The sequence below is a fragment of the Ornithorhynchus anatinus genome, chromosome X3, assembly GCF_004115215.2.
Source record: "Ornithorhynchus anatinus isolate Pmale09 chromosome X3, mOrnAna1.pri.v4, whole genome shotgun sequence".
In the NCBI taxonomy this organism is placed as follows: Eukaryota; Metazoa; Chordata; class Mammalia; order Monotremata; family Ornithorhynchidae; genus Ornithorhynchus; species Ornithorhynchus anatinus.
In genome coordinates this window covers 33,628,664-33,643,184 of record NC_041751.1, presented here as the reverse complement: position 1 = coordinate 33,643,184, position 14,521 = coordinate 33,628,664, and the positions used below count along the sequence as shown (strand labels likewise).

The 14,521-nt window shown below is 55.1% G+C and overlaps 1 protein-coding gene and 1 long non-coding RNA gene across 2 annotated transcripts; one reads left to right on the top strand and one right to left on the bottom strand.

The window, feature by feature from the left end:
• Positions 1-493: 493 nt before the first annotated feature.
• LOC114807566 lies at positions 494-7,873 on the bottom strand. Its single transcript, XR_003755622.1, has 3 exons — positions 7,778-7,873; positions 7,052-7,315; positions 494-519 (listed from the first exon to the last, which is right to left on the bottom strand). It is a non-coding gene; the product is annotated as an uncharacterized LOC114807566 (long non-coding RNA).
• Positions 1,865-13,597, top strand: TAP1 (transporter 1, ATP binding cassette subfamily B member). The gene is made up of 11 exons (XM_029053668.2): positions 1,865-2,509; positions 3,318-3,432; positions 4,281-4,411; positions 5,275-5,480; positions 7,072-7,269; positions 8,089-8,217; positions 9,005-9,193; positions 10,024-10,197; positions 10,592-10,757; positions 11,436-11,572; positions 13,302-13,597. Exons 1-11 carry the CDS (start codon positions 1,969-1,971, stop codon positions 13,515-13,517), a joined length of 2,202 nt encoding a protein of 733 aa, XP_028909501.1. The 5' UTR covers positions 1,865-1,968; the 3' UTR covers positions 13,518-13,597.
• The last annotated feature ends 924 nt before the right edge of the window (positions 13,598-14,521 follow it).

The window sequence follows — 14,521 nt, the reverse complement described above, 5'->3', positions numbered from 1 at the left end:
TAACCCAGTGAGCGCTTACTGGGTGACGGCAAAGTACACTAAACGGACACATTCCTGAATTCATGCATTCAATCGTATTCATTCATTCGTATAGATTGAGTGCTTACTGTGTGCAGAGCACTGTTCGAAGCGCTTGGGAGAGTACAGTGCCACAATAAACGGACCCATTCCTGAGTGCGAAGCGCTTGGGAGACTACGATGGTAAACAGACGCATTCCTGAACGCTTGCTGGTGTGCAAAGCACTGTGCTAAGCGTGTGGGAGAGTATAATAAGGAAGGTATTTGTTAAGTGCTCACCGTTCTAAGCGCTGGGGTGGATACAGGGTCATCAGGTTGTCCCACGTGGGGCTCACAGGCTTCACCCCCATTTTCCAGATGAGGGAACTGAGGCACAGAGAAGTTAGTGGCTTGCCAAGGTCACAGAGCTGACAAGGGGCGGAGCCGGGATTAGAACCCACGTCCTCCGACTCCCAAGCCCGGGCTCTTTCCATTGAGCCATGCTCCTTCTCTATAATAATGCTGTTAATATTGTAAACAAGTATAATAATAATTACTATTATTATCATGGTACTTGTTAAGCTTTTCCTATGTGCCAAGCCCTAGTCTAAGCACTGGGGTAGATCCAAGTGAATCGGGTTGGACACAGTTCCTGTCCCACATTCATTCATTCATTCAATCGTATTTATTGAGCGGTTACTATGTACAGAACACTGTACTAATCGCTGGGGAGAGGACAAGATACTACAAAACAGATACATTCCTGCCCCAGAGGAGCTCACACCCTTAGTCCCCATTTTCCAGATGAGGTAACTGAGGCCCAGAGAGGTGAAGTGACTTTCATTCATTCCATCGTAATTATTGAGCGCTTACTGTGTGCAGAGCACTGTACTAGGCGCTTGGGAAGTACCATTCAGCAACAATGAGGGACAAACCCTGCCCGCAGCGGGCTCACAGTCTAGAAGGGGGGGAGACAGACATCAAAACAAGTAGACAGGCTTCGGTAGCGTCATTATAACTAAATATAATTATAGATATCTACGCATCATTAATAAAATCAATAGAATAGTGACTAGGCACCTATAGACACAAGAGGTGTGGGGCGGGGAAGGGGGAGGGGTAGAGCAGAGGGAGGGAGTGGGGGCGATGGGGAGGGGGAGCAGAGGAAAAGGGGGGGGGGGGCTCGGTCCGGGAAGGCGTTGGAGGAGGCGAGCTGTCAGTGCAGCGTGACTTAGTGGGAAGTGTCCGGGCCTGGGAGTCAGAGGCGGTGGGTTCGAATCCCGACTCCGCCGTTTGTCTGCTGTGTGACTTTGGGCCAGTCACCTCCCTTCTCTGGGCCTCAGCGACCTCATCTGAATGAGGATGGGGATGAAGACTGTGAGCCCCACGTGGGACGACCTGATGACCTTGGATCCCCCCCCGCCCCCAGCGCTTAGAACAGTGCGCTGCACATAGTAAGCGCTTAACAAATGCCATCATTATTCTTCTTCTCTGTGCCTCAGTGACCTCATCTGTCAAATGGGGATGAAGACCGTGAGCCCCACGTGGGACCACCTGATGACCTTGTCTCTCCCCCAGCGCTTGGAACAGTGCTTGGCACCGAGTAAGCGCTTAACCAATACCAAGATTACTGGCAGGAGTAGCAGCTTTTTTAGACTCGCCCAGGGTCACCCGGCAGAGGAGGGGGCGGAGCCGGGGGGGATCAGAACCCAGGTCCCGCTGACTGCCGAGCACGTGGTCGGTCCCCGCAGCCAGGCTTGCTGCTGCGAAGCGCTGTGGTTCGGGGATGGGGGGAGGCCTGAGATGGGGAGGGGGTGGGAGGGGCAGACGGAGGGGGGCGGGCCGCGGGATCAGAGCTTTCGCTTTCCCTTTCCTCCAAACCGCCCCACTTCCCCACCCGCCGCGACCGGTCCTCTGTCCCGGTGGTTTCCGAGGATACCGGGCGGCGTGCATCCCCGGGACCCCCCGGCCATGGCCGCCTGTCCGCGCCCGGCCCCCCGGGGGTCCCCCGGGCCGCCCCCCGTCTGGCTGTGGGTCCCCGCGCTGCTGCTGCTGGACTGGGCAGTCCTCCGGCCGGCGCTGCCCAGGCTCCTGCCCGCTTTGGTGCCCGCTGCCAGCCCGCTGGTGCGGCTGTGGGGGGCCGGGCTGGGCCGCTGGGGGATCCTGGGGCTGGGGGCGCGCTGGGCGGCCGGGGGCCGGGGCTGGCGGGCATGGCTGGGGCCCTTGGCGGCGGCCCTGAGCCTGGCGGGGCCCGGGCTGGCCTCGCTCAGGGTCCTGGTGACGGCCTGGGGGGACCCCCAGGGGACGGGACCCCTGCACTGGGGGAGCCGGCCCGACGCCTTCGCCCTGGGGTACCTGGCGGCCTTGCCCGCCGTCGCCCTGTGGCACCACCTCGGGGGGCTGGGCCGGCTCGGGGGGCACGGAGGGGCCGTGCGGAGACTTCTGGGCTGCCTGGGGCCCGAGCTGAGCCGGTTCCCGCCCGTCCTCATCTTCCTGGTGCTGTCCTGCCTCGGTGAGCCACCCCCGGGGGGGAGGCAGGGGGCGGGGGCGAGGCCAGATGGGGCAGGGGGACCCCCGAGGAGGGGCTGGGGCACGTGGCCCGGGTGTGGGGGGGGGGGCGGGGGTCAGGGATGGGGAGAGGGTCGAGACCGGAAAGGTCGTGAGGGGATGGGGTCCCCGGGCCTGGCCTGGATTGGCAGGGGGGGGTGTAAGGAGGGAGGGTCGAGGTCAGTAGATACAAGGGTCATCAGGTTGTCCCACCTGGGGCTCCCAGTCTTCATCCCCATTTGACAGATGAGGCCACTGAGGCCCAGAGAAGTGAAGCGGCTTGCCCAAGGTCGCTCAGTAGACAAGTGAGGCAGCGTGGCTTGATGGAAAGAGCATGGGCTCGACAGTCAAAGATCGTGGATTCTAACGCGGTCCCCCGGGGAGGGGCTAAGGAACGTGGCCTGGATGCCAAGCACTAGGTGCCAAGGACTGTTCTGAGCGCTGGGGTAGATACAAGGTTATGAGGTTGCCCCACGTGGGACTCACAGAATTCATCCCCATTTGACAGATGAGGGAACAGAGGCCCAGGGAAGTTAAGTGACTTGCTCCAAGTCAAACAGCTGACCAGTGGCAGAGCCGGGATTAGATCCCACGACCTCGGACTCCCAAACCCGGATTGGCTAAACCACGGGATGGACAGATGGTCGAGAACAGAGAGGACATGGAGTCCCTCAGGGGAGGAGCTCGGGTCCCCAGCCCTGGCCTGGATTTGAGGGGCTTTAGGGGGGAAGAGGGAGGCCAGATGGGTGGTGATGGGGGTCCCTTTCTCCCAGGGGAGATGGCCATACCTTTCTTCACCGGCCGCCTCACCGACTGGATCCTGCAGGATGGAGCCGCCGCTGCCTTCTCCCGCAACATCGGACTCATGGCCTTCCTCACCTTGGCCAGGTGCGGGACGCGTCGCGGCGGGCAGGGAGGGTGGAAGGGGAAGGTGGGCCGGGGACCCATTCATTCAATCGTATTCACTGAGCGCTTACTGTGTGTCGAACACTGTTCTAAGCGCTTGAGAGACGGCAATACAACAATAAACAGACGTTCCCTGCCCACGACGAGCTTACGGTCTAGAGGGGGAGAAGGGCATGAATATAAATAAATAATTGACAGTTGAGGATAGAAGTGGTGTAGGGCTGGGAGGGGGGATGAATAAAAGGAACGAGGGTGATGCAGAAGGGAGTGGAAGAAGAGGAAAAGGGGGGTTTAGTCAGGAAAGGCCTCTTGGAGGAGATGGGCCTTCAGTAAGGCTGTGAACAAGGGGAGAGTCATCGTCTGTCGGATATGAGGGAGGAGGACGTTCCGGGCCAGAGGCAGGACGTGGGCGAGGGGTGGGCGGAGAGATAGAGGAGGTGGAGATGGAACTCACACTCCCTCCCCTCCCTCCAGACCCTTCCTCAATCCTCCAACACCATGCTGCTGTCTCCCTCCACGTTTCCCTCCCCCCAACCTCAGTCCCTTCTACCAGGGTGGCCTGGTGGAAGGAGCTCAGGCCTGGGAATCTGAGGTCCTGTGTTCCAATCCCGGATATTTGTGGCATTGGTTAAGCACTTATCAGGTGTCGAGAGATGGGGTAGAAATAAGAAAATCAGAGCGGACACGGTCCCTGTCTGTCCTCCTCTCTGTCCTCCTGTCTAGACTATAAACTCATCTTGGGCAGGGAATGTGACTACCAATTATAATATTATTATTCTGCCCCCCCTTGTTGCCCTCTCCCCTTACTGGCTCTTCCCTTGCCCCCACAGTGCCGGGCTGGAGTTTTTGGGTGATGGGATCTATAACTGGACCATGGGTCACGTGCACAGCCGCCTACAATCCCAGGTGTTCAGGGCCGTCCTGCGCCAGGAGATGGACTTCTTTCAGCAGAATCAAACAGGTCTGGGTCGCCCCGGCACCGCCAAGACCCCTCCTCCCTCCCCATGAGATTCCCCCCCATTCCTCCCATGTCCCCTTCTTCGGCCTTCCACCACGACCCACCCTCCTCCGCTAAACACCCCTTCCCCGGGAGAACTACTGACCTCGCATAACCCCGTGGGGCATTCCTGTATTCAAGACCCTCTCACCCACTGTACCTCCTGTATCCATCCACCCCTGCCATGTACGCCAAATAATAATAGAAATTATGGCATTTGTTAAGCGCTTACTATGTGCCAAACACTGTTCTAAGCACTGCAGTAGATACAAGGATCATCGGGTTGTCCCATATAGGGCTTCCAGTCTTCATCCCCATTTTACAGATGAGGCCACTGAGGCCCAGAGAAGTGAAGCGGCTTGCCCAAGGTCACCCAGTAGGCAAGTGAAGCAGCGTGGCTTAATGGAAAGAGCATGGGCTTGACAAAGATTGTGGATTCTAATCCTGGCTTTGCCACTTATCAGCTGCGTGGCGTTGGGCAAGTCACTTCACTTCTCGGTGCCTCAGTTCCCTCATCTGTAAAATGGCAATTAAAGCCTGTGAGGCCAACTTGGGACAACCTGATGACCCTAGCACTTAGAACAGTGCTCGACACTGTAAGCGCTTAACAAATACCATCATCATCATTATTATTATTAAGTGGTGGAGTGGGGATTAGAATTTACATCCTCTGACCTCAAAGCCTGGGGGCTCTTTCCTCTAAACCACGCTGCTTCCCCCTTACCCACCCAGCTGCTTGCCCCCGGATCCACCCCCTCCATGCTCCCCTTTCTCCATCCTCCAGCTGTGCGCTCCCACAGGCAGATCCCCTCCCTCTCTCCACGCAGGTGCCATCACGTCACGGGTGACGGAGGACACAGCTGTGCTGAGCGAGTCCCTGAGCGAAAAGTTGAACCTGCTGCTGTGGTATCTGGTCCGGGGCCTGTGCCTACTGGGGCTCATGGTGAGGGCTTCTTCCCGCCTCACCCTGTTCACCCTGCTGGCACTGCCCCTGTTCCTCGTCCTGCCCAAGCTCCTGGCCAAGTGGCAACAGGTACGGCCTGGGGCGCCCCCTCCCAAACCAGGACCCCCTCTCCGGACACTCCCCGGGAACACTGATAATAATAACGATAGTTTTGTTAAGTGCTTGCTATGTGCCAGGCACTATACTAATCGCTGGGATGGATACAATGGGTAAAATGGGGATGAAGACTGGGAACCCCACGGAGGACAACCTGATTACCTTGTATCTACCTCAGTGCTTAGAACAGTGCTTGGCACATAAATAATAATAAATACCACAATTATTATTATAATTATTACTCTCCCCCGTCTTCTTCGGAGTGCCCCTCTGGGACCCTCTCCCCATACCATCCCTCAGAGAAACTCCCCCTGGGGATCCTCACTCATATCGGCCCTTCTCCCTAAGCTCCCCCCAGAGACTCCCAAGTGCTTAGTACAGAGCTCTGAACCCAGTAAGTGTGTAATACATAGTGTTATTACTAATGACTCCCCCCACTGAATCCCTTTCTGAAGAACCTCTCTGGAACCCTCCCCCGGGGAAACACCCGTCAAGCAATCCTCCTCCCCATTTTTTTATAGTATTTCATTTAATTCATTCAGTCGTATTTATTGAGCGCTTACTGTGTGCAGAGCACAGTATTAAGCACTTGGGAGAGTACAATAGAACAATAAACAGACACGTTCCCTGCCCACAACCAGTTTACAGTCTAGAGGACGAGTTAACAGTTTAGAGACGCCCCTACCTCCCAGAGTCCGCTGAAGCACCCCCCGCCCCAAACCCCAGCTCCTCCGTCAAAGCCACAAGCTAATAATAATAATAACAACTGTGGCATTTGTTAAGCACTTATTAATTGACAGGCACTGTGCTAGGCACTGGGGTAGACTCAAGTTAATCAGTTTGGACACAGTCCCTGTCCCACATGGGATTAACAGTTTTAAAACTGAGGCACAGAGAAGCGAAGGGACTTGCCCAGGATCACACAGCAGACAAGCGGCGGATCTGGGATTAGAACCCAGGTCCTTCTGACTCGCAGGCTTGTTGTGCTCTATCCATTAGGTCACGCTGCTTCCCCTTAGAATGCCTCCCAGCCTCAGAACGCTTCTCCAACCCTCCCCCTGCACATTCCCTTGGAATTCTCCCACAAGATATCTCCCTGTTGGCCCTTCCCTGGGATTCTCCCCAGGGGATCCCCCTCTCCCTGGGCTCCTCCCCCAAGAAAATCCCCCCACAACACCCCACCATAGAATCCGAGAAGCAACGCGGCCTAGTGGAAAGACCACGGGCTTGAGAGTGAGGACCTGGGTTCTAATCCCAGCTCCGCCGTTTGTCTGCTGTGTGGCCTTAGGCAAGTCACTTCACTTCTCCGGGCCTCTGTTCCCTCATCTATCAAATAGGGATAAAAACTGTTTCCCGGGTGGGCAGGGACTGTATCCAACCAGATTGGCTTGTGTCCACCTCAGCCTGGCACATAGTAAGCACTTACCAAGTACCACAGTTATTGTTATTATCCTGGCACTAGGCTTTGAGTGGGAGGGAATTGTTGGTCCTCCCCCACCAAAGATCCCCGGCCCCTCCCCTCAACGCCCCCTGACCCTCCTGACCTCCGACCCCTTGTCCTCAGGGCCTGGCGGCGCAGGTGCAGACGTCGCTGGCCGAGTCGAGCCGGGTGGCGGTGGAGGCACTGTCCGCCATGGCCACGGTGCGCAGCTTTGCCAACGAGGAGGGTGAAGCCCGCAGGTACGGGCAACGGCTAGAGGAGACAAAGCGACTCAACCAGATGGAGGCGGGAGCCTACGCCGTCTCCATGTGGACCACCAGCGTGAGTAGCAGGAGAAGCAGTGTGGCTCAATGGTTAGAGCCCGGGCCTGGAAATGAGAAGGAGCTGGGTTCTAATCCCGGCTCTGCCACATGTCTGCTGGATGACCTTGGGCAAGTCACTTCACTTCAGTGAGCCTCAGTTACCTCGTCTGTAAAGTGAGGATTACGAGTGGGAGGCCCAGGTGGGACGGGATCTGAGCCAGAACTGATAAAGCTGGATCTGCCCCAGCGCTTAGAACAGTGGTTGCCACACACAGAGCGCCTAACAAGTTCACCCATTCATTTAGTCGTATTCACTGAGCGCTTACCTTGTGCAGAGCACTGTACTAAGCCCTTGGGAGAGGTCGATACGACAATAAACAGCCACATTCCCTACCCACAGCGAGCTTACAGTCTAGTTTACAAGTACCACAATTATTATTATTATTATTACCCTGGACCACCGACCTTCCCCACTCCCCAGATCACCCGCCCACCCTGAAATCCTGAGACCACCCAGAACCCCCTACCTGCCGTTCCAAGTTCTTTCGCTCGAGAAACAGCGTGGCTCGTGGTAAGAGCCCGGGCTTGGGAGTAAGAGGACGTGGCTTCTCGTCCCAGCTCCGTCACTTGTCTGCTACAAGTGGGAAAGCCACTTCACTTCTCTGGGTCTCAGGCACCTCATCTGTAAAATGGGGATGAAGACAGCGAGCCTCACGTGGGACAACCTGATGATCTTGTGTCTACCCCAGCGCTTAGAACAGTGCTCGGCACACAGTATGTGCTAAACAAATACCATCATTATTATCATTATTGTTATTATGCCCCCGCCCCCCTGCAGCTGTCGGGGCTTCTGCTGAAGGTGGGGATCCTGTTTGTGGGGGGACGACTCGTGATGAGCAGCGCCGTAAGCAGCGGGGATCTTGTCACCTTCGTCCTCTACGAGATCCAGTTCACCACAGCTGTCGAGGTAAAGTCCAGGACCCCCTCCCCTTCCTCCTTCCCTTCCCCCCTCAATCCCCCCTCCATGCCCCAAACCGGTTTCTGCCCCCTCCTCGTTCATCCCCTCCCCAAGCCCCCTGCCTGTGTTCTTTCCCCTCTGTGCAGACATAATAATAACAGTAATATTTGTTGAATGCTCACTGTCTGCGGAGCACTGTTCTTAGCACTGGGATAGATACAAGCTTATCAGATGTCCCACGTGGGGCTCACAGTCTTAATCCCCATTTTACAGAGGAGGGAGCTGGGGCACAGAGAAGTGAAGTGATTTGCTCAAGGTCACACAGCAGACGAAGGGGTAGAGCCTAGGATTAGAATGCAGGTTCTCCTGACTCCTGGGTCCAAACTCTATCCACTAGGCCGAGCTGCTTCTCTATATCCGGCAAACGTGTCTGCACACATACTTCATGCTACACGCCGCAAGCGTGTCTGCACATGGCATAGAAACTTCACGCTGCATGCCACAGACATGTCAGCTGTGTGACTCTGGGCAAGTCACTTCTCTGTGCTTCAGCTCCCTCTATAAAATGTGGATTAAGACTGTGAGCCTCACCTGGGACAAGCTGAGAACCTTGTGTCTACTCCAGTGCTCTGAACAGTGCTTGGCACATAGTAAGCTCTTCACGAGTACCGTCATTTTCGTAAATTATTAACCCGCGCAAAGACATGTTTGTAGCATGTAGCTGGGGGCCGGGTGGGGGGCGGTCGGCCCCCCGGCCTGGCCGGGGGTCTTCTCATGCATCCCATCCCTGGCTCAGGTGCTGCTGTCCACATTCCCCAGCATCCAGAAGGCTGTGGGCTCGTCAGAGAAGATCTTTGAGTACATGGACAGGACGCCCCGCTGTCCACCCAGTGGCCCCTTGGCCCCCGCCACCCTGCAAGGACTTGTGCGGTTCCAGGACGTCTCCTTCGCTTACCCCAGCCGGCCCGACACTCCCATACTGCAGGTACCACAAGCCCCCACCCCCTCCACATTCGCAGCCCTGCTCTGGGAGAACCTCCAGGTCATTCATTCATACGTTCATCCAGTCGTATTTACTGAGCCCTTACTGTGTTCAGGGCCCTGTACTAAACACTCGGGAGAGTCCAATAGAACATTAAACAGACACATTCCCTGCCGATGATGAGATTGCAGTCCAGAGGGGGTGACAGACATTAATACAAATAAATCAATGACAGATATGGACATAGGTGGTGTGGGACTGGGAGTAGGGATGAGTAAAGCAGAAACAGCATAGCTTACTGGATACAGCATGGACCTCGGAGACAGAAGGAACTGGGTTCTAATCTTGCCTCAGCCACTGTCTGCTGCGTGACCTTGGGCAAGTCGCCTCACTTCTTTATGCCTCAGTTCCCTCATCTGTACAACGGCGATTAAGACTGTTTCCAACCTGATGAACTTGTATCTACCTTCGCACTTGGAACTGTGCCTGGCACATAGTAAGCGCTTAACAAATGCCATTATTATTATTATTTTTATTACTATTACTCTCCCCACAACGTTTCTCCCTACACCTCCCTCCCTAAAGGCCCTCCCCTCTCTGCCCCCCATCTTGATCTAGGGGAGTTAACAGCCACCGTGTGCGAGGCTAGGGTGAAAGGAGATGACTGCCACTGTCTCTCTGTCTTTGTCCTTCCTGACTCTCTCCATCCTTGAGCTAGGGGAGGTCACAGCCGCCGTGTGTGAAGCAGGGGGTGGGTGGAGGCTACGTCTCCCCGTCATCTCTCTGCCTCCGTCCGCGTGCTGACCGTCGGCGGTGTCCACTCCCCTCCGCAGGGGGTGACGTTCACTTTGCGACCCGGGGAGGTGACGGCCCTGGTGGGGCCCAACGGCGCGGGGAAGAGCACGGTGGCCGCCCTGCTGCAAGGCCTCTATCAACCCACCGCCGGACGCCTGCTCCTCGACGGTCAGCCCCTGGACCTCTACCAGCACGGCTACCTGCACGCCCAGGTCAGACGGCCGCCACCGAGTGATGGGTGTGTCGGGGTGGGGGCGGGGGGCACCGCTCCCTGGATACCCAGGTGAGGTGTGCGGGAGATTGTGGGAAAGGGGCAGCACGGAGTGATGAGGGGCACCACTACCTGGACATCTGAGGAGGCACGAAGGGGATTGTGGGAAAGAGTGGCTTGAGTATCCACCCCAGCACTTAATACAGTGCCTGGCACCTAGTAAACGCTGAAATAATACCATAATTATTACTGTTAATTATTATTAGCTTCCCGTCCCTCAAGCAGTGGTCCCGTCCCCATCTTTCCACCCCCCAGGGAGTGGTCCTGCCCTCATCTCCCCCCCAGCCCCGGGAGGGTGGTCCTGTGCCCACCTGCCCATCTCCCCCTCCCCCCAGGTGGCCGCGGTGAGCCAGGAGCCGCAGCTGTTTGGACGGAGCTTGCACGAGAACATCGTCTATGGGCTGGGCCCCCAGGGGCCGGGCCGGGACAAGGTCATCGCTGCAGCTTGCCTGGCCGGAGCCCACGACTTCATCTCCGGCCTGGCCCAGGGCTACGACACAGGTACCCCCCTCCCTCCCTCCCAGGACACTAGGCCATTAATTTATTCATTCATTCACTTATTCATTCAATAAATATTCAATAAATATTCATTTATTGAGAGCTTACCGTGTGCAGAGCAGAATGGCTTGGGGGCTAGAGCACGGGCCTGAGAGCCAGAAGAACCCTAAACCCAGCTCCGCCACATGTCTGCTGGGTGACCTTGGGCAAGTCACTTCACTTCTATGTGCCTTAGTTCCCTCATCTGTAAAATGGGGATTAAGACTCTGAGCCCCCCTGGGAGGGACTGTGTCCAACCTGATATCCTTGTATCTACCCCAGTGCTTACAACAGTACTCGGCATATAGTAAACGCTTAACAATACCATAATTATTATTATTATATGTGTCAGTGCATGGTTGTGTACTCTATGTGACTGAATTTGTCTTTATTCTTGTGGGCCTGTTTGTGTCTGTGACTGTATAGATCTTTGTGTTTTGCATGTATATGTGTGTTTGTGGGGGGGTACATGGGTATATATCTGTGTATATATAGGTGTTTGTGTGCACGCAGGTATACATGTATATTCTGTGTATATATGTAGGTGTAGTTGTGTGTGCAGATACACGCGTATATCTCTGTGTACATATAGGTATATGTATGGGAGTTATCCCCTCATGCTCTCATTCCATACCCCTGCAGAGGTGGGTGAGTCTGGAGGAAAACTGTCTGGGGGTCAGAGGCAGGTGGTGGCCCTGGCCCGGGCCCTGATCCGAGAACCCCGGGTCCTCATCCTGGATGATGCCACCAGTGCCCTGGACACCAAGAGCCAGAAACAGGTCAGACCCCATGCCCCCCCCCCGCCCCCCCCCCCCAACTTACATCCTGAACACCAACGGCCAGCCAGGGATTCATTCATTCATTCAATCGTGTTTATTGAGCACTTACTCTTTGCAGAGATCACACCCCTTCCCCCACATTACCCCTGCCCCCTATACCCCTAAATCATTATTCATTTAATCATATTTATTGAGCGCTTACTGTGTGCAAAACCCTGTACTAAGCACTTGGGAGAGGACAATACAGCAATAAACACAGTCTCCGCCCATAACAAGATCATCATCCTGGGCTTTGTCAATCAGTCATGAGTTGGGAAGCAGCATGGCGTAGTGGCTAGACCCCGGGCCTGAGAGTCAAAAGGTGGTGGATTCTAATGCCGGCTCTGTCACTTGTCTGCTCTGTGACCTTGGGCAAGTCACTGCACTTCTCTGGGCCTCAGTTCCTTCATCTGTAAAATGGGGATGAAGACTGGGAGCCCCACGAGGGACAGGGACTGTGTCCAACCCGATTTGCTTGTACCCACCCCAGTGCTTAGTATAGCGCCTGGCACATATTAAGTGCTTAACAAATCCTATTATTATTATTATTATTATTATTATTATTACCTCTGCTCCCCTAAACCCCAAATCATCATCCTGCACATTGTCAACCAGCCACGGGTCACAAACTCTTTCCCCATATTACCCCCAGCCCCCCATAACCCCTAAATCATCACCCTGTGAGCCAGCCATAGCTTCCCCCATTATCCCCGCTCATCCAAACTCTCAAATCTTAACCCTAGACACGGACAACCAGTTACAGGCCAGATCTTACTCCTCTACTCTCCCCGTCCCCTCCCCACCTCCCCTAAAGCCCTCAAACCAGCGCCCTGGATACAGAGAGGTACGATTCAGACCCCCCACCTTTCCCATCACCCCAACCTTCCCCGTGACCGGTCCCTGATTCTCAGCCCAAGCTTCACCACAGATTTCTCTCCCGATGTCTTTCTGCCATGCAGATCTGGTTCGTGGTCAGGTCTGCAGTTGGCTGGGGAGTGGTCAGTCCACCCTGGCTATCTTTCCAGGGCCTTGGCTACCTTCCCAGATTTAGATGTCAGACCTCCTCCATCCAAATATTCCAACCGCTATCTCATAGATTTCCCCATTACGACTTCCTGCCCAACCCCCCAAATTTACTTTAATCAGTTACAGGAGAAAACCCCACATTCCCAACCCCAGCCAGTAACCCCAGTCCCAAATTTCCCAGCCATATAATGCCCCATAATCCTCCTTCCTTTCTCCATCTTCTATAATCCTTCTCCACTCCAACTCCTATTATCTGCCTTTTGCATTCCGACTCCCACGATCCTCCTTTCTCCATTCCTAGAATCCTTTTCCCCCCAACTCTCATAACCCTTCTACTCCTCCTCTAACTCCCCAAATCCCTCTTCCTCCAGCCTCAATCCCCATGATCCTTCTTCTCCTACAACCCTGCTACCCCCAGCCCCAATTCCCAGATTTCTTCTTTCTCACCCCAGCTCCCATAACCCTCCTTCCACCAGCCCCAATTCTCATAATCCTCCTTTCTCACCTCAGGTCCCATAATCCTTCTCCCCCCGTAACTCCCAAGGGGGTCACGGCGGGGGTCAGGTGACGAACAGAGGGGTCTTGCCTCGAAGATCCCCGGTTGAGGGAGGGTGTCAGGCCTAGAGTCAGTGCCTGGACAAGCGGTCTTCCCTGTCTTCCACAGGTGGAGCGACTCCTGTATGACCACGGAGAACGGACGAGTCGGACGGTCCTGCTCATCACGCAAAGCCTCAGCTTGGCGGAGCGGGCCGCGCAGATCCTCTTCCTGGAGGAGGGCGTCTTGCGGGAGGTCGGCACGCACGAGGAGCTCATGTCCCGCGGAGGCCGCTACTGGGACATGGTGGCGGCCCAGTGGGCCTCGGCGGAGCCGGAGGACTAGGCTCCTCAGAAGTGAAGCGGCGTGGCTTAGTGGATAGCACATGGACCTGGGAGGCAGAGGACCCGGGTTCTAATGCCGCCTCGGCCAATGCTTGCTGTATGATCTTGGACAAGTCACCGAATCATAATAATTGTGGTATTTGTTAAGCACTGCTCTAAACGCTGGGTGATCAGGTTGGATGCAGTCCCTGTCCCACATGGGGCTCACACTCTTAATCCCCATTTTACAGACAAGGTGACTGAGGCCCAGAGAAGTGAAGTGACTTGCCCAAAGTCATTCATTCAGTCAGTCATTCAGTCAGTCAGTCAGTCGAATTTACTGAGCGCTTACTATTTGCAGAGCACGGTACTAAGCCCTTGGGAGAGTACACCAGATGTGTCAGAGCCGTGATTAGAACCCACATTCTCTGACTCTCAGGCCCGTGCTCTTTCCACTAGGCCAAGCAGCTTCTCACTTGACTTCTCTGTGCCCTCCACTGTAAAATGGGGATTCAATCCCTGTTCCCTCTCCTACTTAGACTGGGAACCCCATGTGGGACAGGAATTTTGTGCTGCCTAATTTATACCTATCTAGCGCTTTAGAACAGTGTGACACATAGTGAGCCCTTAATTATCATACCAAAAAATATGGCCCCACTTCCGGTGAGGACCTAGATGAAAACCGGGCCCCTTGGCCCAAACAGAAACCTTGTGTCCCACACTTCGGTCAGTGAGAGGATGCGGGAGAGGAGCCAGGCCTCTTCGAGATCTCTCTCTTGGCGGAGTTTACATCATCACCCAAGGAATGGATTTTTTACAGTTCTCTTTGATTAACTTGATTTCTACTCCCCAAATCTTATTTTTTTCTCTTAATTAGGTCAAGACTGGATAAACCCCAGTCTTTATTTATTTATTTATTTATTTTTCAATCTGGTTGAATTTTTCTGAACATCTTTTCCTGGCCAGAAATCAATTTGCAATCCATCCTTGGGCTCTGGCTGTTGAAAGCCCGAGCGCGCAGGCCTG